The sequence below is a fragment of the Xenopus laevis genome, chromosome 4L, assembly GCF_017654675.1.
Source record: "Xenopus laevis strain J_2021 chromosome 4L, Xenopus_laevis_v10.1, whole genome shotgun sequence".
In the NCBI taxonomy this organism is placed as follows: domain Eukaryota; kingdom Metazoa; phylum Chordata; class Amphibia; order Anura; family Pipidae; genus Xenopus; species Xenopus laevis.
The window spans coordinates 119325958-119348192 of NC_054377.1; the positions used below are offsets into that span (position 1 = coordinate 119325958).

The following is a 22235-nucleotide window of genomic DNA, read 5'->3' on the forward strand; positions in this document are numbered from 1 at the left end:
TGTATATGAAATTGCTGTTTTACAGAAACATCTTTTTGTGACGAATTTTACTGTCATGGATATCACATGATGTCACTGAATTCCTTTACTAGGAGAGATCTGAACAGAAAGCAGGAGAACACTAGGATGCAAAACACGGGAGTGATTCAAACTAACCCAGTGGAGCGTAAACAGTACAAATAACCAAACCCACAATGCATATCTGCACAACTGTGAATGTTGGGTCAAAGTTTTTGTGATTGTGCATTTGGTTTTCTGTGAGCAAGTTGCTGCTAACATTATCAGAGGCAAGATTGCATCATTTCCGGCATGTTGTATTAAAACAGCATAAAAGTGTAGTTCTCTGGGTGCAAGTATGCCATGCCTATTGTCACAACAATCGCATTATTACAGGCATTTTTAGTCTCAGGATCAAAGTCACTATCCTACAAACAAAGGGGGAAAAATAGCATTTATCTGAAAGTCTCATAAATATTTACTACAGTGCTGCTTGGAATGCCTTTGGTTGACTTAATAATGAGAATGAAAGAGATAAGGAGGCTTAGGTGAGGCAATGTAAACAGATGCTATGAATTTATAAGCTTAATATATGTTTAGAATCTGAACCTTTAGGGCAGAGACACACTCAGGTCAGATTCGGGGAGATTAGTCGCCCGGCGACAAATCTACTCTTCTTCAGGGCGAATAATCTCCCCGAACTGCCTTCCCGCCGGCTAGAATAAAAATCGCTGGCGGGATGGCACTCAAATCGCTTAATTGTCCGAAGTCGCCCCAAAGTTGCTAGGAGGAACTTCGGGCGACTTAAGAAAACTAAGAGCCATCCCGCCGACGATTTTCATTCTAGCCGGCAGGAAGGCAGCAAGTGGGGGTTAAAGTCATGTTTTTAATAGACCAATAACTTGGCACCTCCATTGTCACAGCCTACCCATACACTTTATTCTTTTTTATTGTATTTCATTGTATTGCTTGTCTAGGTGAAACTACCCTAGAAACAAACCTAGTCGTTGTGCTTTATTTCTAGTAACATGCCTTGTTCCATACAAAATATAAGAATCTATCTATCTACTTATAGTCTTTTACTTACCATCTATGATGTTGTAAATAAACCACTAAACAAGGGTCTGTGTTTTTAGTATACATTGAAACAATTACATAATTAGATTTTCTCCATCCTATATTGAAGCTTGTTACTATACAGTAAATATCAGCCATGCTCAGTTTCAAATAATTTAGTCTTTTGTCTATTGAAATTACCTTAGAAAATCCATAATAAGCATTCAGTTCCCAGCCTGCAACCCTGTTATTTCCCAGAGAGTGAAATAAAGCTATATTTAATCCTGACAAAAAGCCCAACAAACATGCATAGATATTTCAGAAAGAAAAAAATCTTAAAAAGGTAAGCAATATTTAGAGGATATGAAAAGATTCATTAAAAGGTTTCTGCAACAAAAATGTATGTTTGAAAAAATAAAAATGAGTTGGTGGGCTTGCATATCTAACCTAGCTATTATATAATTTAGTATCTGAAATATTTACGAGCATATGCTGGGAAACAAATAGATTTACCAGAGATATTTTTAACAGATTTTTATACCATATACAGGTTTTGTACTGTACTCTTAGCACATAGAATGAACCACAGCTGCAGGATTTGGTTTCTTGAATGAATTTAGGGTGAATCAATTTAGTGTTCTTACTATCTTACTTTATAGTGGCAATACTGCAGGAAATAGTGGAAACATATAGTTTTCTAGATTGTAATGGAATGGCCTTAGGCAATGGTTGTCAAACCTTTTCACTTGAAGTCCCCACTTGAAAATCCATCTTTTGGCCTTCTTTGAAGGTTTAGCCTTTAGTCAGTTTCCCCCCTTAGCTCATGAAATGAGAACTGAGATAGGAAAATATTGGTGTATACGTTGTTAGTAATAATTTTAAGATTATCTAGGACAGTAAATATAAAGTAAATATATACTCATTCAACCCTCCACCTCTTAACCTAACTGACTTTCAGCACCTGCCATTGCCCCAAGCCCATTAGAAGTGTGAATCCCACAGTTTGGGAACCATTGGCCTATGATATGATATAATTTACATATCACCTACAGTCCTCAGTATAATTTCAAGAATATCTAGGACAGCAAATATATATTCATCCAACCCTTAACTGGCTTTCAAAATGGGTTTTCGAGTAGATATAGAAACCCAAATGGGCATACTCCCTAATTTTTTACCCTAAAGGGCAATCAGCAGCTTATTGGCCCATGTATGGGGCCCTCTGACGGGCTTCCCCGATCGATTTCTGGCCAAAAGTCGGCCAGATATCAATCGGACGGTACTAAAAATCCTGTCGGATCGCGCCTGCATCTGTTCGTTGAGGCGATCCCACAATCTGACTGCCTGTTACCCATCGTTAGGATCCGATTGTTGGGCCCTAGTTTGGAAACAATTGGCCTATGGTATAATATCCTTTAAATATCACTCACAGACCTAGTTAATCGCCTATTGTTCAATTCCCAGCAATGTCATAGTGTACTTGCACAGATGATGGGTGTTCTGAGATACCCTAGATATACCAATGTCGCACCTACCCCATTCCTAATATAGTTATTTTTTGGGGGGGGGTTCAACTATCAGAAAGACATGTATTTTTAATTGATCCTGCCATTTACTTCCAATTGGAAAGAGATTTATGACTATATGTTCATCTCCAGGGAGAAATAAGGCAATTAGAACGGGCACCTGCAAGGGGACATGATTACAAGTACACTGGACTGCATTATAGAAAGATAGTGGGGGAATTTTTTTCACTGTGAGATCAGTGAGTTTGTGGAATGGCTTGCTACTTGATGCTGTGATGGCAGATTTTCTTGATTTCTTGAGTGACTTTAGATGACTTCTTGGACAAATATATTATCCAGGGCTACAGTGATCTCAAGATCTGCAGTTAGGGTATGCGTGTGTGTATAAATATATGCAATGGGGCTCATTTGGAGCTGTTGAACTTGATCTTGATCTTTTTTTCAACCCAAATTACCTCTGTATCTGTTTAACTCACTCAATTACATAGCTGCACCACCAAACATTCAAAATGTGTATCATAGCTCAAGTTAAGGATTTTGCTAAAATTGCTAAAATCGACACCCCTCTTGTTTAATTAAAAAAAAAGAGCATGGTATGATTTTCCACATGATTGAGCTTCCTAGTTATCACATTTTGCCTCCTCTAAGTGCATGTCTTGCAGAAGGTTGAGGAGGAGACATCTCTGAATATCGTTAAGCACTAGGGATCTAATAGCATCATTAAGACCTCCAACATTTTAACAAACATATTTGCATGTACAGTCTCATTAAACAGAGTGAAAATATGGAAGATCCAGATGAGTCTATAGGTTCTAATCTACAAGGAAATTGTGAGAATGTTTAATGTTATATTATCATGCAGGGCCGGCCTTAGGCCAATTGGACCAATTGGGCCCAATTGGGCCCCGCACCTCTGGGGACCCCGCACTGCCCCTTTCCTTTCTATTTTGTGCCTGTATGCCCTTATTTTCCTAAATACTTGCTGTGTCAGTAGCCAGCAACACTTTGTCTAGGGGCCCCGCCAACATGGTCCCAATTGGGCCCCACATTTGATAGGACCAGCCCTGTTATCATGCATACATGTGTTCTATTATGTACAGCTCACAGAACCCTTTAAGATAGAGATGAACCCACTTGGGAAGTTGGCTACCTTGCATCTTCTTTATGTGGCCAATGGATGTATCTTCCAACACCCCCCATTTGAACACCATAATAAATCCTAGTTTCTGTTAAACAACTGACCAACAGTATGGTATATTCGATTTAATTAGCAAATAAAAAAAACATGAGCATGTAGCCTATAACACAATATGGTGATTATCATTGGGCTAAATTATTATCAGTATATCAAATCCTCAGCCATAATTACATTGTTTCTGCCTCTCCACACACACACAAACCATTCCAAAGTCATTTACCTTAGTAGTAGTAGTAGGCTACTGAAAATAGCTAAAAACTAATAAATATGGAAAAAGTCTGGCCCATCTTGGGTTTAGAAAGGAATGTTTTCCTCTGGAGCAAATTGGAGAGGCTACAGATGTTTTTTTGCCTTCTTCTGGATCAGCTAGCATTAAGGCCACTTTCATTTAGATATAAAGCTGAACTTGATGGACAATTGCCTTTATTCACCCTTTGTTACTATGATTGATACTGTGATTATAACACAATGCGAGGATATGGAGGATATTGCCTCTAACAAAAATTGTAGCTTATGTAGCTTATGGGGCAGATTTATCAAGGGTCGAAGTGAATTCGAGGGAATTTTCGAAGTAAAAAAATTTGAAATTCGAAGTAATTTTTTGGATACTTCGACCATCGAATAGGATACGACGACATCGAATTTACTTAGATTCGAAGTAAAAATCTTTTCAAATATTCGACCATTCGATAATTGAAGTACTGTCTCTATAAAAAAAACTTCGACTTCAATACTTCGTCAAATTAAACCTGCCGAAGTGCTATGTTAGCCTATAGGGACCTTCTACAAACTTTTTCTAAGTCTTTACACATCAAATAAAAATCCTTCAATCGTACGCTAAAATCATTCGTTTCGAACGATTTAATCGTTCGATCAAACGATTTTTATTCGATTGTAGGATTGCCAAATTCGGTGAAAAAACTTTGAAATTCAACCCTTGATAAACTTGCCCCTTTAAATGTACAAAGAAAATTGTATTAGAAAAATACAAAAGAAAGTAATAGTAGAATGGTGTATGTTTTAAAAAAAAAATATTAAAACAATCATTAAAAAAAGATTAATATATCATTCATTTATTTCTGATATTCATACATGATCATGTGCAGGAAACAGATATACAGTAGCAGAGAGTTGCATGGTGTTTGCCATTGATCAAAGCAGGAAAATAAAGTAAGTGATTCATTTTATTGGCTTAGTAGATTACAAAATGCAAACTTCAGGACTACTTAGGACTCTTCTTCAATATCATTGACCATACCTGAAGTAAAGACCTAAACAGTCCCAATAACTTGTATTGTTCAATCTAGGTTAGTCAATAAAAGGCATCACTTGCTCAGCATTTGCTTTAACACATTTCTTAACCGCCATCAGGATTTAAAGTATTATTCAACTAAATAAAGTGCCCAGTACAATTATAGTATTTTAAGGTAAACACCAGGGATTTGGGGTTTCAAGTCTAACACAGCCATTGGCATATGTATTGCTTTGAATAAAGGAACTCAAAATGTCCCTTGAACAAGAAGAATCCCCTTGGTTGCTTTCTTGAAAAAAAAGGGTAAATTTGTTTGCTCAGTTTTAGACAGAATGTTGCCTTTAATTCAGTGTAAACTACTAATAGTTCCAGTTAAATGCTTTGCCAATTAGTGACTCTCAAACAATGTTGTTAGTATAATTCTGAGTGAAATTCATTTTCTCATTGAACTTTACTTCATATAATGTCATTTAGCACTTCATGAGCGAAAATTGATTCTTTCAAATAAAGATGTTAATTCCTCAAGTGATTGACCCTGTCTGCAGGACCTGCTCTGAATGATAAAGACGTTTGAGCAGTTCATAAAATAATATCTTTCTGTTATAATACAGTGATTACCCTAGCAACCATCCATTGATTTGAATAAGAGACTGGAATATGAATGGAAGAGGCCCCGAATAGAAGGATGAGTGATAACAATACATTTGTAGTCTTGCAGAGCATTTGTTTATTAGATGGGGTCAGGGAGCTCATTTGAATGCTGTAAAATAGTCAGAAGAAGAAGACAAATACTTCAAAACCTATGAAAAATAAAGGCCAACTCAAAAGTTGCTTAGAATTGGCCATTCTATAACATGCTAAACGTTAAATTAAAGGTGAACCAACCCTCTAAGGACTTGCTTTAGTTTGTGTGTACTCATTTGGCTTTGGACCTGCGACAAAGGATCCATGACACAAAAACACTGGTTGAATAAGATTCTGATCCAGTTCTAATCCCATAACAAAAATACAGAGACATCGACCGATTGCATTTTTGAATATAAAATCCTTCTATTAAAATCAGTTTCAGTCTTTTAAACAAAACAATTATCCCAAACAAAAGTAACTGCAGTGGCTCAAGGACACAAAGGTGAATGTCTCAGTGGCCAGTTTAATCCTTGATCTCATTCCAATGAAGAATCTGCAGCACTTTTATAATATTCAGGTATTCAAGCATCATCCGACTAACCTGAACAACCTGGAGCAAGTCTCCCTCCAGAACAGCAGGCAAAGCTGGTACATACTTGTCCCTGAAGACTTAAAGCTGTTATGGCTGCAAAAGATGGCTCTACACAATATTAAAGAGTAGGAATGTAATACTTATTTTGTATATTAATTTTACTTCAGATTTTTTTTTATTTGCAACATAGAACGATGAACATTTTCAGTGGATTTGAGTGATCTGAAATATAAAATGGGAATATAATATCAGTTTTAATTGAAAGGATTAAATGAAAGAATTAGTTGGAAAACATATGAAGACACAATATATATATTAGGGATGCACGAATCCACTATTTTGGATTCGGCCGAACCCCGGAATCCTTTGTGAAAGATTCGGCCGAATACCGAACCCGAATTTGCATATGCAAATTAGGGAAGGGAAAACCATTTTTACTTCCTTGTTTTCTGGCAAAAAGTCACATGTTTTCCCTCCCATCCCCTAATTTGCATATTCAAATTAGGATTCAGATTCGGCAGAATGATTCGGCCGAATCTTGCTGAAAAATGCAGAATCCCGAACCAAATCCTGGATTCGGTGCATCCCTAATATATATATATATATATATATATATATATATATATATATATATATATATATATATATATATATATATACATACACACACATATATACAGGTATGGGATCCGTTATCCGGAAACCGTTTATCCAGAAAGCTCAGAATTACGGAAAGGCCGTCTCCCATAGACTCCATTATAATCAAATAATGCTAATTTTTCCTTGTTCTCTGTAATAATAAAACAGTACTTTTTTGTACTTGATCCAAAATAAGATTTCATTAATCCTCATTGGAAACAAAACCAGTTTATTGGGTTTATCTAATGTTTACCTGGCTTTCTAGTAGACTTAAGGTACGAAGATCCAAATTACAGAAAGATCCGTTATCCGGAAAACCCCAGGTCCCGAGCATTCTGGATAACAGGTCCCATACCTGTATATCTATATCTATCTATCTATCTATCTATCTATATATGTAATTTATAGCAACTGAGCTGCTATTACGTTTGATTATTAAATGTCATTATTATTATCAAGTTTGTAAATGAAAGAAAAATATTGCTATGATGTATATTTGCATCTTCATTTGGCACAGAGACTTATTGACAGAGATGTTACGACATGAGAGCATCTACCAGAGCTTATTTTTCAACGGATCATCAATATTCGCGCCGTCAAGAATTGTCACACATTTTATACATTTGAAAAAAATAATGAAATGTATTTGGAATTGTGTTTGTTCATTCTTGGATAAAAACATCCATTATACTCTTCGCTTCCTGTACCAGAGAATATAAAGCTGTTTTAGTAGTCCTGTTGTAAAGCTATTGATTAATGCAATAACAGTACAAGGCTAATGTCACACACTCGGTTTTCTTTGGCAGCAGAGGAATACTGGAAGTGACAATGCTGATTCAGCCCCCTACCACCCCTTGTGCGCATGCGTTGGTAAGGATGAAATATCAGTCACTGCACATACGGGCCAGATTTTGGACAGAAAATGCAAACTTGAGTGTTCATTAGCTGAAATTAGCCCTGTGAGCTGAGTGACAGGCAGATTCTGTTACTCTCAGTCCACACATGGGGCAGTAGGGGCAGTATCAGTGTTTTCAGAGCCAGCAGAGAATATGGTTGGCTTAAAGAAGTAAACCCTAAAAATTTTATATTTTATGTACTGAGTATATCGCACCAGCCTAAAATTTCAGCTTCTCAATAGCAGCAATGATCAGGACTTCAAATTTTTCACAGGGGGTCACCATCTTGGAAAGTGTCTGCAACACTCACATGCTCAGTGGGCTCGGAGCAGCTGTTGAGAAGCTAAGCTTAGGAGTCGTCACTAATTATCAAACAGAAAATGAGGTTGGCCTGTAATATAAGCTGATGCTACAGGGCTGATTAGATTTTCATGCTAGTTGCACTGGTTTCTGTGCTGCCATGTAGTTATTATCTATATTAATTACTAATCAGCCTTATAATGTGACATTTCTATTCTATGTGTACTGTATATTGTGAGTGGGTCCCTAAGCTCAGTAAATGACAGCAGCATAGAGCATGTGCAGTGAATCAGCAGAAACGAAGATGGGGAGCTACTGGGGCATCTTTGGAGACACAGATCTTTACTGCTAAATGGCTGTGGTTGCCTTGGGCTAATACAGAAGCCCAAAACATAATGTACAGCATTTCTAGCCTGCTTCTTTTGTTAAGCTTTAGTTCTCCTTTAAGGATCAGCACAATGCTTAAAAACACTGGGCTTGTTTACGAGCACTAGGCAATTTTGCACCTGTGCCAAAAACCCAACTAGTCAAAAGCATTGAACAGAATATTGAAAGCAAATGGTTGATATGCCTACTGCCTCTTTTTAGTAAATGGTCCACTCTGAGTTCTAAAAATGTATTTGCTTGTACAAACAATGTTTAGTGTGCCATAGCCATTAGTCATAAAGTCAAAAGCCATTATTGATGACTAGTCATGGTTTGTAGTGCTAATAGTTGCTTTTGGATGGAAGTACAGTGTTATGATTTGGCGTAAAGAAAAATAGCAGTGCACTTCAGGATAAGACATTACCAAATGGCTCAAAAGGACTCTCAGAATCCTAATCAGCTCTTGGCTCCACCTCCTCCCTCTATTTGAAGTAATTACCAGCTTCTAAATCCTAATTAGGAAATTAGAAAGTGCCCGACATTAAATAGACAAGGGCTTTTCATCTGATGGTTACACTAAACATTATCCTTCTTGTTGATCGTAAGTAACAACAGACTTTGGGTTTCAAAGCAAAATTAGAAGTATTGAGTCCATTTCTAACTAAACAAAGTTGCCAGAGCAATGGCAGTGGGAGATAGAGCCATCTGTTTTGAACACAAAAGTAAGAAGAGGATGGAAACCTTCCAACAACTGAAATGACCGGGCATATGTTATCTCTTTCTTATCATGCTTTTCATGCCGTCAACAAGGTTTCTAAATGCAATTACGAGCAAGAAGCCAACAGCCCATTCTATATAACCCTTTCTGGTAGCAAGAGAGCTGCCCAACTAAGTCTTGATTATTATTTGTAATTTATTATGTTTAGGCAGGAGTGACTCCAGATAAGTTACTGCATCCCGACCTAAACAAATGTAATGGGTGGCTTTGCCAGCTAGAAGATCGGCATATTCTTTGTCCTTTCTTCTGTGTGTACTTACAAATTGATATCTAATTATACACAGTTAACTGTAAATATTCTGTATTTATATTCTGCACTAGTTATTTAAATTACTGTATGTATCAAACTCAACTGGACTTGCTGTGTTTTTTCTTGAAGATGTTTCACCAGTCATCCGACTGGCTTTCTCAATTCAGAATGATTTGTAAAAGTATAATTCTGAATTGAGAAAGCCAGTTGGATGACTGGTGAAACGTCTTCAAGAAAAAACACAGCATGTCCAGTCGATTTGACTTCTCTCTACAGATATACCATGACGTGGATGAATGAGAATCTTCACAAACAGATTTCAATTATGGTTTTAGCGTACAGCAACTTGAGAAAAGGGTCACGATAACTTTCACCTTTAGTTAGATTGAGGGTGGGCACCTATGGTTTATACTGAAGGAAGTTGGTCAGCCTAGTGCCTCCCCTTTCTTCTCAGCCTCCTTTGTGGCAGCACAAGCTGAGCACCTCATAAAGCCACCCCTAGATTTAGAAAACATGGCTCACCTTATGTATATTTCACACTCTTTAATTCTTAATTATATTTTTCTTTCTCTGTAATGCTCACTTGCCTTCTGTCAGAAGGAGCCCATGTGTGAGGTCTGACATGTTTCCAAGCACAGAAATTGCAATGCCAGCATGGCTTATATTCCATATTTCCATGCAAGGAAACTTGGAAGCTGAAATCTTTAAAATACCCAGTGCATACTGTGTAACACAAAATGCTATTTTTCTCTTCTCTTCTTCAGTCTGAACACAGGTGAGGTAATTAACGAAAAACAAATCTTCACATTAAAAGTACACAAGCTGCAAGATTGTGTTGAGGCCTTTATGCAGGAATTCATTACAGATGAAATAGTCTCAGTAGATTGATGAGAACTTTTGACTGTTTTCATTCTATACAATATATATACGGTATGTATATGTATATATATATATATATATATATATATATATATATATATATATATATACACATACATACATACACAAATACTATAAATGAGGATCTTGCAGGTCTCTTATGTCCCAATCTGTGTTAAGGCAAACAGAGTCGGCCGCTTATTGGCCTGTGTGTCGGGCCATCCGAGGGGCGTCCCTGATCAATATCTGGCTGAAAGTCCGGCAGATGTCAGGCAGAAAAGAAAATCCGGTCGGATTGCGGCCTCATCTGGTCGTTGATGCGGTCCCGTGATCCGACCGCCTATATAGACTCCATTATGATCCGACCAATGGGCCCTATTGTCCACTATCGGATCAGCCTGATATCGCCCACCTCAATGTGGGCATAATGGGGTGAGATCTGCTCGTTTGGCGACATCTCCAAACAAGTAGATCTTCCTGAGAGTTTCTGCTTAGATGGAGATAGCACAGCTTACTTGTTATTCTGTGTACATATATTCAACTCCAGATGTTGTTTAGTGAATTAGTGAAGCAGGTGCAGCACAGCATATACAAGGTTTACACACTTGGGTTGCTTGACAAATGTATATCTGCACATTGGTAGTTTCACCATAATTGAATAACAGGTAGTCATCTGAAAAGATGGGCAGAAGAGGGCTTAAAGGCAGCCAGACAGTCAGTGTAAAATGAAAAAAAAATATTGGGTCATGCTAGACTTTATGACTTTGGGAATTAGCAAGGTGTGCCCTGACCTGGATGGTCATTTACCACCCACATATGCTGTTTGGTTAACTGAGAAGAGCAATGATTTCCAACTGAGATAGACATTGTTCATTAAAGGAAAACTATACCCCCAAAATGAATACTTAAGCAACAGATAGTTTATATCAAACTGAATGACATATTAAAGAATCTTACCAAACTGGAATATATATTTACATAAATATTGCCCTTTTACATCTCTTGCCTTGAACCACCATTTCGTGACTCTATCTGTGCTGCCTCAGAGATCACCTGACCAGAAATACTACAACACTAACTGTAACCGGAAGAAGTGTGGAAGCAAAAGGCAGAACTCTGTCTGTTAATTGGCTCATGTGACCTAACATGTGGTTTGTAGGTGTGCACAGTGAATCTTACGATCTCAGGGGGCGGCCCTTATTTTTTAAAATGGAAATTTTCTATTTATGATTACCCAATGGCACATACTACTAATAAAGTATATTATTATGATAATGGTTCATTTACATGAAGCAGGGTTTTACATATGAGCTGTTTTACTCAGTATCTTTTAATAGAGACCTACATTGTTTGGGGGGTATAGTTTTCCTTTAAATTACCTTTGAGTTCCACAGAGAGCGGTCAGTCAAGCTGAACCAAATTATCCTGTTGTAGATAACTATTTTATGTGGCTAGCTTCAGTGTATGCATTGCGTGAGTTGTTTACCTTGATTGATGGAAGTGCCCTATATGTACTCCCTGCACCAAAATGCTAACTGTCTAGTGTCTGAGGAATTTATGTGATTGCAGATTCCATTAACTTTCTTTGTTGTCCCCAACCCCATTCATTGAGCGTAGGCAACCTGATGTTGGCCTGGATAAGAATTATTGAAGTGTAGCTCAAGAATAAGGGGCCCAGGTTGCCTACCCCTGTTGCCAACAGACACCTTGCATGTCTTACATGTTTCCATGATGCTCTTGTACCTGCCCTTATGTCCTGTATTTTATTCCCTTCTGCTTCACATTCCTACTTTTCTCCCTTGCCTCTTCTCGTCTTTCCTCTTCTCTCTACTTCACCACAGGCATGCGGATCCTGGTGAATTTGCTGCTGGACACATTGCCTATGCTGGGGAATGTACTACTGCTTTGCTTTTTTGTCTTCTTCATTTTTGGGATCATTGGGGTGCAGCTATGGGCTGGATTGCTGCGAAACCGCTGCTTTTTGGAAGAAAACTTCACTATGTAAGTTGGTGGTCAATTAGTGTAATTGATGATATTAATGTAGATTAAAAATAGTTGAAAAAAGAACTGACCCACATAACTGCACCTACCCATCCATAAATCCAAAACTCCTGTGAAGCAAATTAATAAAACTTAACCTTTAATAAATCGTTAAAACAAAGTCTAGAGAGCAACATTAAAAATGAGGTTAGGTATAGGAGGCTGATTGACACGGCAACACCGGGTTAAGGGGGAAATGTGATAATTGCACTTGAGTTGGTTCAAGGTTGCGGTTGGAACACAAATGGTAATAATTTGGCACATAGGCCAAGTTATGCTTCTATCTGGTACAGCCAAGGATTGCCCCGCACCAAACCAACCCCTTCACCCACTTGAGGATCCCTCCCTTGTGGTATTTTGTTAGAGGAGTGAGAGCCAAGGTGGCAGCAGCACTAAGGCACTTAAATTCATAAGAAGCTCCGATGTATCAGATAGTATCCGACCCACAGATCACTGGTTTCCCCACACCAAACCAAACCCCTTCCACCAAACCAACCCCAAGCGCGTCAGGCGCATTTTTAGTTTCTGGTTAGGCAGGCGTCTGATAGGGACATAGAATCGGCTAAACTGGGTGAACGGATCGGGAGGGGACTTCCGTGGGTGAAGGGGTTGGACAATGGAATGATCCGTTGGTCTGATACTATCTGATACAATCTAGCTTCTGAAGTATTTAAGCGCCTTAGTGCTGCTGCTACCCTGGTTCTCACTCCTCTAACCTAATGCCACAAGGGAGTGATCCTCAAGTGGGTGAAGGGGTTGGTTTGGTGTGGGGAAACCAGTGATCCGTGAGTCGAATACTATCTGATACATCGGAGCTTCTTATGAATTTAAGTGCCTTAGTGCTGCTGCCACCTTGGCTCTCACTCCTCTAACAAAATACCACAAGGGAGGGATCCTCAAGTGGGTGAAGGGGTTGGTTTGGTGCAGGGCAATCCTTGGCTGTACCAGATAGAAGCATAACTTGGCCTATGTGCCAAATTATTACCATTTGTGTTCCAACCGCAACATTGAACCAACTCAAGTGCAATTAGCACATTTCCCCCTTAACCCGGTGTTGCCGTGTCAATCAGCCTCCTATACCTAACCTCATTTTTAATGTTGCTCTCTAGACTTTGTTTTAACGATTTATTAAAGGTTAAGTTTTATTAATTTGCTTCACAGGAGTTTTGGATATATGGATGGGTAGGTGCAGTTATGTGGGTCAGTTCTTTTTTCTTTTTTCAATTATAATTACTATTTGACCCTGCACACCATCCTCTGTGTTTGATGGGCGGTGCTCCCCAACCACTAACTCTCTAGATTAAAAATAGTCAATCTTTGGCACTGGTTTGGTATTGTTAAATCCCCTTTTGTGATATTGGGAAGGGTTGGTCATTTGAGAAGACATTGGGCTATATTGGGACTTGTTTCCTGAGAATATTATAATTGTATAAATGTTTTTTTTCCTTTCTAGAAAAGGGGACATAACCTTACCTCCTTATTACCAGCCTGAAGAAGATGATGAGATGCCATTTATTTGTTCTTTGTCTGGTGACAATGGAATTATGGGGTGCCATGAAATCCGCCCATTAAGAGAGCGAGGTCATGAGTGCTGTTTGGACAAAGAGGATTATTATTATTATAACTCAATCCGTCACGAATTTAATGTCAGTGGCATGTGTGTTAATTGGAACCAATACTATAATGTCTGCCGCACCAGCAACACCAATCCTCACAAGGGCGCCATCAATTTTGATAACATTGGCTATGCCTGGATTGTCATATTCCAGGTAGATAAGTATGACGACGAGCCTTCTGCAGTAATATTATTTTGGTACATTTTTGTTCATTCTTCTCGATAACCCTTCGGGAAACTGTAGTCCCACCAAATAGATATTATTTTATTCCTCTGTAAACAATTGAAGCTGTCATGCATTGAGTATCACTAATGAGATTTCTATTTATAGGTTATCACTCTGGAAGGCTGGGTAGAGATAATGTACTATGTCATGGATGCCCACTCCTTTTACAACTTCATCTATTTCATTCTTCTTATTATAGTAAGTGACATTGAACTTCAGCCAGTTTAAACATGTCTTCTGCACTGGCTTACATTTAGAATGTTGAAATTAAAATAAAAGGAATGTGATGCTATTAAAGTTATGTTTATATGCTTTTTATCGCTAGATAATAAAAAACAATTGCCATTGCACCCTATTGGTTTTCTGCCGAAAAAAATGTGGTGCCAAGATAATTCTGCAATTAGGTTTATTCTTGAATTTTGCAGATGGCAAATACAGTTCTGTTACAGTAATGTTAGCAGCTTTATGAGGTTGTCAAATGTAAGGATACAACAAAACAAACAAATGTATAACTACGTTTACCAAATCTGGAATCTATAGTCTTAGTCAATGCGGTCAGATATTCATTTGGGCCAAACGTAATATTTTTAATCCTGTTGATAACAACACACTGCTCAGTTAGCCCATTCCAAAAGGTTCACATGAAGTCCTAGTGTCATCTGATCTTTGGCCCAAGGGATGAACAATCAGATCAGTCCCATGTGTCCCACCACTTGCATGACAAATCCTATAAAGAGCTTCTCATTGGTGAGCTGGTCAAACAAATGGAAATTTGTCTTCACAAAGTTCCATAAGGATGTTGAAGGTATTCAACAGGTCTAATTCATGAAGGTTCAGAATCTCGTTGTTTGATTTTTCAAGTAGATTGAATTCTGGATTTTCTCCTTTTGTCTGAGAAACATCAGTGGTTTTCTCTGCAGTTGGAATAGCCTCCTTAATGAACATTGCTTCTTTATTTAATGTACCAATTCTATTTACTTTTTCATCTATGGTAAAGCATTTTGTTGATGGGATAAAGAAGTTATGTTCTTGAGACCCATTAAGTAAGGTCAATCTCATGAAAAAATTGTTCTTCCTTTTCTTATTTTCACATGAACATTTGATGCAGATGGATTCATGTTTTCATACAATAACAAAATATTCCCTCAAACATTATTTCATACTGAACTGAACACACTTTTGAATACAGTATAAAATCTCAGAATCATAAATAATTTTGAGTTGCTCTTTTGAGGGACATACTGTAGAAGATGGCCTCCAGAACTTTTAATAAACTTTTTTTTTGCTGGAATTCAGTCCATTTGTTGCTAGGTAGAAAAGTGTAATATTTCAGATTTCAAAAAAAGGTTTGCATTAAAGAGCAAGCCTTGAGATCAGATGGTAGTGAGAGCATGATGTTTGTCATATAGTATCATTTCATTATCTTGAGCAAAATTGTTTGTAATATGTACCTTTGAACATCAAGTAGCCCCATACCAACAATTAATTTGGTGGTAATGGGTAGGCTTTGTGGGTTGGTGTTTTTAAGTGCTGTGCAAAATGCCTATGCTTCACTAAAGGGGTTATTTATCAAAGACTGATTTTATCTCAACATTTTCTGCTGCAAACTCGATCAAATCCGCTCTGGGTTTTTTACGCTTATTCATATTGTGGGGAAAAAATCAGATGCTCGTGATTTTTTTTCGAATTTTTCACCCGAAAACTCTGATTTCTTATGCTTTTTTGCCATAAAACGGGGCATTGCACGAAACCCAGCTCACATCAAAAAATCATTGGGACTTCTCCCATTGACTTATATGCAATATCGACAGGTCTGAGATGCTGGATTTTCTGATTCAGGCTTTTTCATCCTCGGAGTTCTGAAAAATTTGTGATTTTTTAAGTCAGATTTTATTTTAAAAAATCCCAAATTTTCGGGATTTTTGCATTCGGAGTTTAGTATATAACCCCCTTACAGCTCCTCTGTATTTTACTTTTAAATATGTTATAATGGAAATAATAAGGAAGAATAGGAACATCTGCATTTCTCAAGAGAGCTCAGTTAGCATTCTGTTATTTATATTTACTTTAAATTGTAAGCAAGTAAGTTTGTAACCAACAAATACTTGCTGAGAGTCAGCATTATTGGAAAAGCTGACATTGATTTTGTACCTCCATGAAATGCAGATGGTCTGGCCTAAAGAGGATTCTGAATTAACTAGCTTGTTTTCAGTTGAAGTTGGAGTGTTAGATATGATTGCTATAAAAAAAACACTAATATTACATTTTACGAACACACAGACTAAAGCAATGCACTTTCCTGGCCCTGTAGTAATCCTTTCCCCCTCACTTGTGTTACTGCTACTTTTTCTTACTTTTTCCTTAATTTTCTCCATTACCATGCTTTATAGCAGGGGGAAAGTATATGCTACTGGGGCATTTTTTTATACAATCAAGCATGTTAGTGTAGAAAAACAAATTTGAATAGATCAACTACATTGCTAGTGCTTCATTTCATCGGGCCAGGAGAAACATTTCCCTATGCACTCATGCTGTCGGACAAAGCAGAGAGCAACAAAGCCTATGACTACTGATGAGCGAATTTATTAGCCAGGCGCGAATTTGCAACGAATTTGCCCGTTTCACCGCCGGCGAATAAATTTACCCATCACTAGTCATAGGTTTTGTTGCTCTCTGCTTTGACCAACAGCATGACACAATTTGCCGTTAAAATTTGCTGGCGAAAATTTGCTGGTTTCGAAAAAACCGCCGGCGATGGTTTCGATGCCAGTGTCAAAGTTTTTTCAACTGTCACCGGCGCCCATTTAGACGCTGGCGACAATAAACGGACACCCATTGACACTGGCGCTGGTGTCAACTTTCGTCAACGTTTTGCAAATTTTTCACCAGTTTCACGGGAAATTTGCGAAATTCGTGGCGAATCGAAACGGCCCAAATTCCAACACTACCTATGACGAGAAATTGTTTTCTACTTTCTGAAGAAAAAAAGAATAACATATAGACATTGAGATCTGAAAAACATAGCATGTACATATACAGGTTTAGGAAAATGCATAATTAACAATAATTAGATCTTTTTGATGCATGCCCTTTTATCTCAAACTTGTGCCATATTTTGTAGTAGTGGTCTATAGTACTGCTCTATAGAACCCTGAACTCCACTGGTCTATAGAAACTTGTAATACTCAGTTGTAGTGGTTAACTAGACCATGGAAAAGTTAATTGTTGTTGGATCAACACAAAACATATTAAAAATAGGGACACTGTCAGGGTCAAAGTTTTGGTGTTGGAGAGTTAAGGGGCAATATGTTTTTTTTGGTGAATGTCCTTCTGTTCTTTTAATCCCTCCTAAGCAATGAATAAGCATCTTCCTTTAGGCTTGTAAAATCCTGAGGCTTCAGATGCCGGTTTTAATCTTCTTGCTCTCCTTTGTTGTAGGTGGGATCATTTTTTATGATCAATTTATGCCTGGTTGTTATTGCTACTCAATTCTCTGAGACCAAGCAAAGGGAGCACCAGCTGATGCAGGAGCAGAGGGCACTCTATTTATCCTCTAGTACCGTAGCCAGTTACGCTGAGCCTGGAGACTGCTATGAGGAGATCTTTCAGTATGTGTGCCATATCATTCGGAAGGCCAAACGGCGTACAGTAGGCCTCTACACCAGCCTCCAAAACCGACGGCAAAGTCGCCATGAGCTCACCAATAATAAGCTTGACATCAATGGCAAGGAACAGCATCATATGTGTAAGGTTCAAGTGTAACCCCAACAACCTAACAGCATTTTAATCACAGGCTGAAAACAGGCAAAGCATGAATGACATCAAATGTAACCACCTTATAAAATAATGCTGACAACGAATTAAAAGGTTGCTTATAACAGGGCCATCTTTAACATACTAGGCACTGGGTAGCCTGTGGATGACCATTTCAAATTAAATATTCCAAAGTGTTATGTTTTTTATATAAAAAAAAATATAAATAATATATTGATAATTGGTTGCATACAGAGGATTTTGTCCTTGTCTGTTCTTTATACTCAAGAAGTTTACAACCCATTATAGTTACCGGTATCTATTTACAGTGTGAGAAGTATAGTGACTGTATTCATAGCACTAGACAGTAACACAGCATTTGTTATGCTTTTTTAGGGATATGTCAAAAACATGGCCAGCTAGACTATGCTCCTCATGCTATCGTGCAGCCTATCGCAATGACCCTGACATCTGACCTCTCCAATTGCCCTCAATGCACCAAAACCAAATGGGAGGATGGCCGTCAGCTGTCAGCACCAAACAGCACCAGATCAAGCCGAGACGGAACTCACAGACAGACAAGCGAAAGCGAGAAAGAGAGCAGGAGTGATGGAAGTACATCAGATCTAGACAAGGAAGAGGAGGAGGACAGCGACGAAGGCTTTTGTAAAGGACTATGTGGTGAAGTCCGTGTGAAGCTCAGAGGGATAGTAGATAGTAAATATTTCAATCGGGGAATTATGATTGCCATTCTTGTGAACACAATCAGTATGGGAATAGAACATCATGAGCAGGTGAGTAATTCTGTGATGTTTTCTGCGGATTTAAGTAATAATGGTATCCTAAATAATTACATTGATTCCTTGTATATAATCTATTGTTCTTTATATAGCTATGGTCCTTATCACATTCACACACATTGTGGTATGTTTTATCAGGAACCAATTAAACTGTAGTTACCCCTAGGATGGTTTTAGTTTTGTGACAGTTGGCAGCTGAAAACGTATGGCAAAATTGAACTTTAGACAAAAAAAACACAACAATGCTGCAAAGTTAATTAAACATAATGTGACGCTGACTGTCCTGCCAGTAGCTCCATTATATTTCTCTGCTATCCTAAAAGGGTTTGTATGACTTTTCATTTATACACCGGTTATGGGACATTATCAGCTAGCGGGCTGTAGTTCTTTTTCTATACCACAATGCACCTGGCTGGTCATAAATGAGCTCTACCCTCTTATTGTATATAAGACTAAGCTGCATTTAGTTCAGCAAGCTAAAGAACACACAGAATGTAGTGGTGAGCTAAACAAACAAAAATTCAGTAATACCAAGTATAGAATTGTCCCAAAACCCAAAGTGTCCCAAAACTATAACTTTAAAGAAACTTAAAGAAAGTCAGACTCATCAGTTTCATCTATGTTAGCACCGTCTGGAAACTTGGGGGGGATAGCCATGACCTCATTCAGATGTTCAAATAATTATTTGAGAGTAAAGTATTTGCTGAAAAAACCTTCAAGGATTTGTGCTTGAGACATTAAATTATTGATCTATTTTCAGTTGCATGATTGTATATGTCAAACAAATTGTCATTGTCCCATTGTATTATTCAGGATTGCTTTTTAAATACATAATTAACATGTTGTGGTCTGCATTGAGTTGCTCGTCTGTTTTTTTGTAAGTCCCGGTCTGAACTTGTAAAGGGACCACAAAGAAAATTAATTGCTTTTGTGCAGACTGTGAGTCTACAGTTACAGTCAAACAAGAGCTTAAAGGAGAAATACACCCAAAACATGAATATAAATGTATTTGATATGCTGCATTCGCCTAATTGTTCAGCATAGTTGTAATAGTTAGGATCCAGGCCTTCAAATTTGTGCACAAGAGAATGGCATCTTTGATTTTATTAGGAGTGTCTGTGACATCAGAAGAAGAAAATGCAAATCATCAAGCAGATAACATGGTTCATCATTTGGTCATAGAAGCTGATACTAAAGGGCTGATTATTGCATTCTAATGCTAATTGCACCAGTTTCATATTATATGTATACAATATATTGTGAGTGGGTCCCTAAGCTCAGGGAAGTGACAGCAGAAGAGCATGTGCAGTGAATCAGCGGAAAAGAGCTACTAGGAGCATTTTGGAGACACATAGCTTCACTGTTATAGGGTTGTTTTCATTTTGAACCTGTACGGAACCCAAAATGTTATGTGCAGCATTTCTAGTCTCAACACTCAACGCCGATTTGAGCATAAGCAGTTGAAGACGATTTATGACTTTGCCCAACAGCGCATGCTCCCGCAAGCTTTGTGCTGACATTGAGCCCCACAAGAATACAAATCGGCGGAAGATGGTGCCCTGGAGCTCCTCTGTGCCGCTCTGCATTTTAGGGTCAGATTTTTTTAAGCGGTTGTTTTTTTTACTAATGCACAGTGCAGGGAGGGGGAGCAAAGAGGGCTTTTGGTACAGGTGAGTTTAGGTCTCCTTTAAAGGAAAACTATACCCCCAAAATGCAGATAGTTTATATCATGTTAAGTGGAATATTTAAGAATCTTACCAAACTGGTATATACTGTATATTTAGGTAAATATTGCCGTTTTGCATCTCCTTACCTTGAGCTCATGATGGTCTGTGTGCTGCCTCAGAGATCACCTGACCAGAAATACTGCAGCTCTTACTGTAACAGGAAGACGCGTGGAAGCAAAAGACAGAACTTTGTCAGTTAATTGACTCATGTGACTTAACGTGTATGGTTTGTGTGCATGCACCGTGAATTGTAGGATCCTGGAAGCGGCCCTTAGTTTTAAAATGGCAATTTTCTATTTGAAATTACCCAATGGCACATAATACTAAAAAAATATATTATGAAAATGGTTTATTTACACGAAGCAGGGTTTTACATATGAGCTGTTTTATGCAATATTATTCAGGGGTGTGATTTTCCTTTAAATTAAATATATTTTTTTGTGCAAAGTACTGTAGTTTTGACCTCTTCAAAAAGCCTTGTATTTTTATCTTGTCACATAAACTCTAGAGTCCCTGCTGTCCCATTTAGACTAGTATGTGAGCAGCTCTAATGCATGCCATTCACTTTATCATTACGCTATTCACACTGCCTCTAATTGATGCCTTTCCAGTTGCAGTAAACTCTCTAGTTCAGAAGGTCGCAGGCACATACTGGAAATGACAGTAGATTAGGAGATGAAGATAACATGTTGGCTTTCAAACACTCTATCATAATGAGTGATCTTGGATAAAGGAACAGATTGATGCCCTTGTCTGTCCTGCCATAGTATTTGGATATAATAATAGTGTGGGGCTCCATGCATCACCACTGTACATTCCTACAATATATTGGAACAGCATTACAAAAAGCCTATTGTCTTAGGGAACGTAGCATTTGGCTTTGTGGATCTGTGATTGAACAGTGGGTATCAAAATCTTTTTTTCTGTCAACATCTATGTCAAATCCTCATGACCTTGAGTTAGTAATTTAATAAACTCTATCTCGCTTGCCAGATTCAGATTATAAACTCTGTTGTGCACTGGCACACATCCAGAATGCTCAGGACCTCTAGTTTTTCAGGATAAGGTGCCTTTCCATAATATGGATCTCCACAGCTTAAAGGGAAATTGTCATGGGAAAACATATTTTTTCCAAAATGAATCAGTTAATAATGCTGCTCCAGCAGAATTCTGCACTGAAATCCATTTTTCAAAAGAGCAAACAGATTTTGTTATATTCAATTTTGAAATCTGTCATTTGGCTAGTCATATTGTCAATTTCCCAGCTGCCCCCAGTTATGTGACTTGTGCTCTGATAAACTTCAATCACTCTTTACTGCTGTACTGCAAGTTGGAGTGATATACCCCCCTCCCTCCCCCCCCCAGCAACCTAACAACAGAACAATGGGAAGGTAACGAGATAGCAGCTCCCTAACACAAGATAACAGCTCCCTGGAAGATCTAAGAACAGCACTTTATAGTAAAAGCCAAGTCCTACTGAGACTGATTCAGTTACATTAAGTATAAGAAATAACAGCCTGCCAGAAAGTAGTTCCATCCTAAAGTGCAGGCACAAGTCACATGACTGGGGGCAACTGGGAAATTGACAAAATGTCTAGCCCCATGTCAGATTTCAAAAATGAATATAAAAACATCTGTTTGCTCTTTTAAAAAATGGATTTCAGTGCAGAATTCTGCTGGAGCAGCACTATTAACTGATGTGTTTTGGAAAAAACATG

General features: G+C 38.0%; 1 protein-coding gene across 2 annotated transcripts in view; it reads left to right on the forward strand.

Moving 5' to 3' along the window:
- The window catches only part of cacna1i.L (calcium channel, voltage-dependent, T type, alpha 1I subunit L homeolog), a 177907-nt gene that overhangs the window by 65787 nt on the left and 89885 nt on the right, over positions 1–22235 (forward strand). For both annotated transcript variants that reach the window (XM_041590722.1, XM_018258841.2), the window contains exons 4-8: positions 12198–12357; positions 13850–14165; positions 14343–14435; positions 17676–17982; positions 18387–18784. In XM_041590722.1, coding sequence (XP_041446656.1) covers positions 12198–12357; positions 13850–14165; positions 14343–14435; positions 17676–17982; positions 18387–18784 — 1274 coding nt within the window. The remainder of the gene's footprint in view (positions 1–12197; positions 12358–13849; positions 14166–14342; positions 14436–17675; positions 17983–18386; positions 18785–22235) is intronic.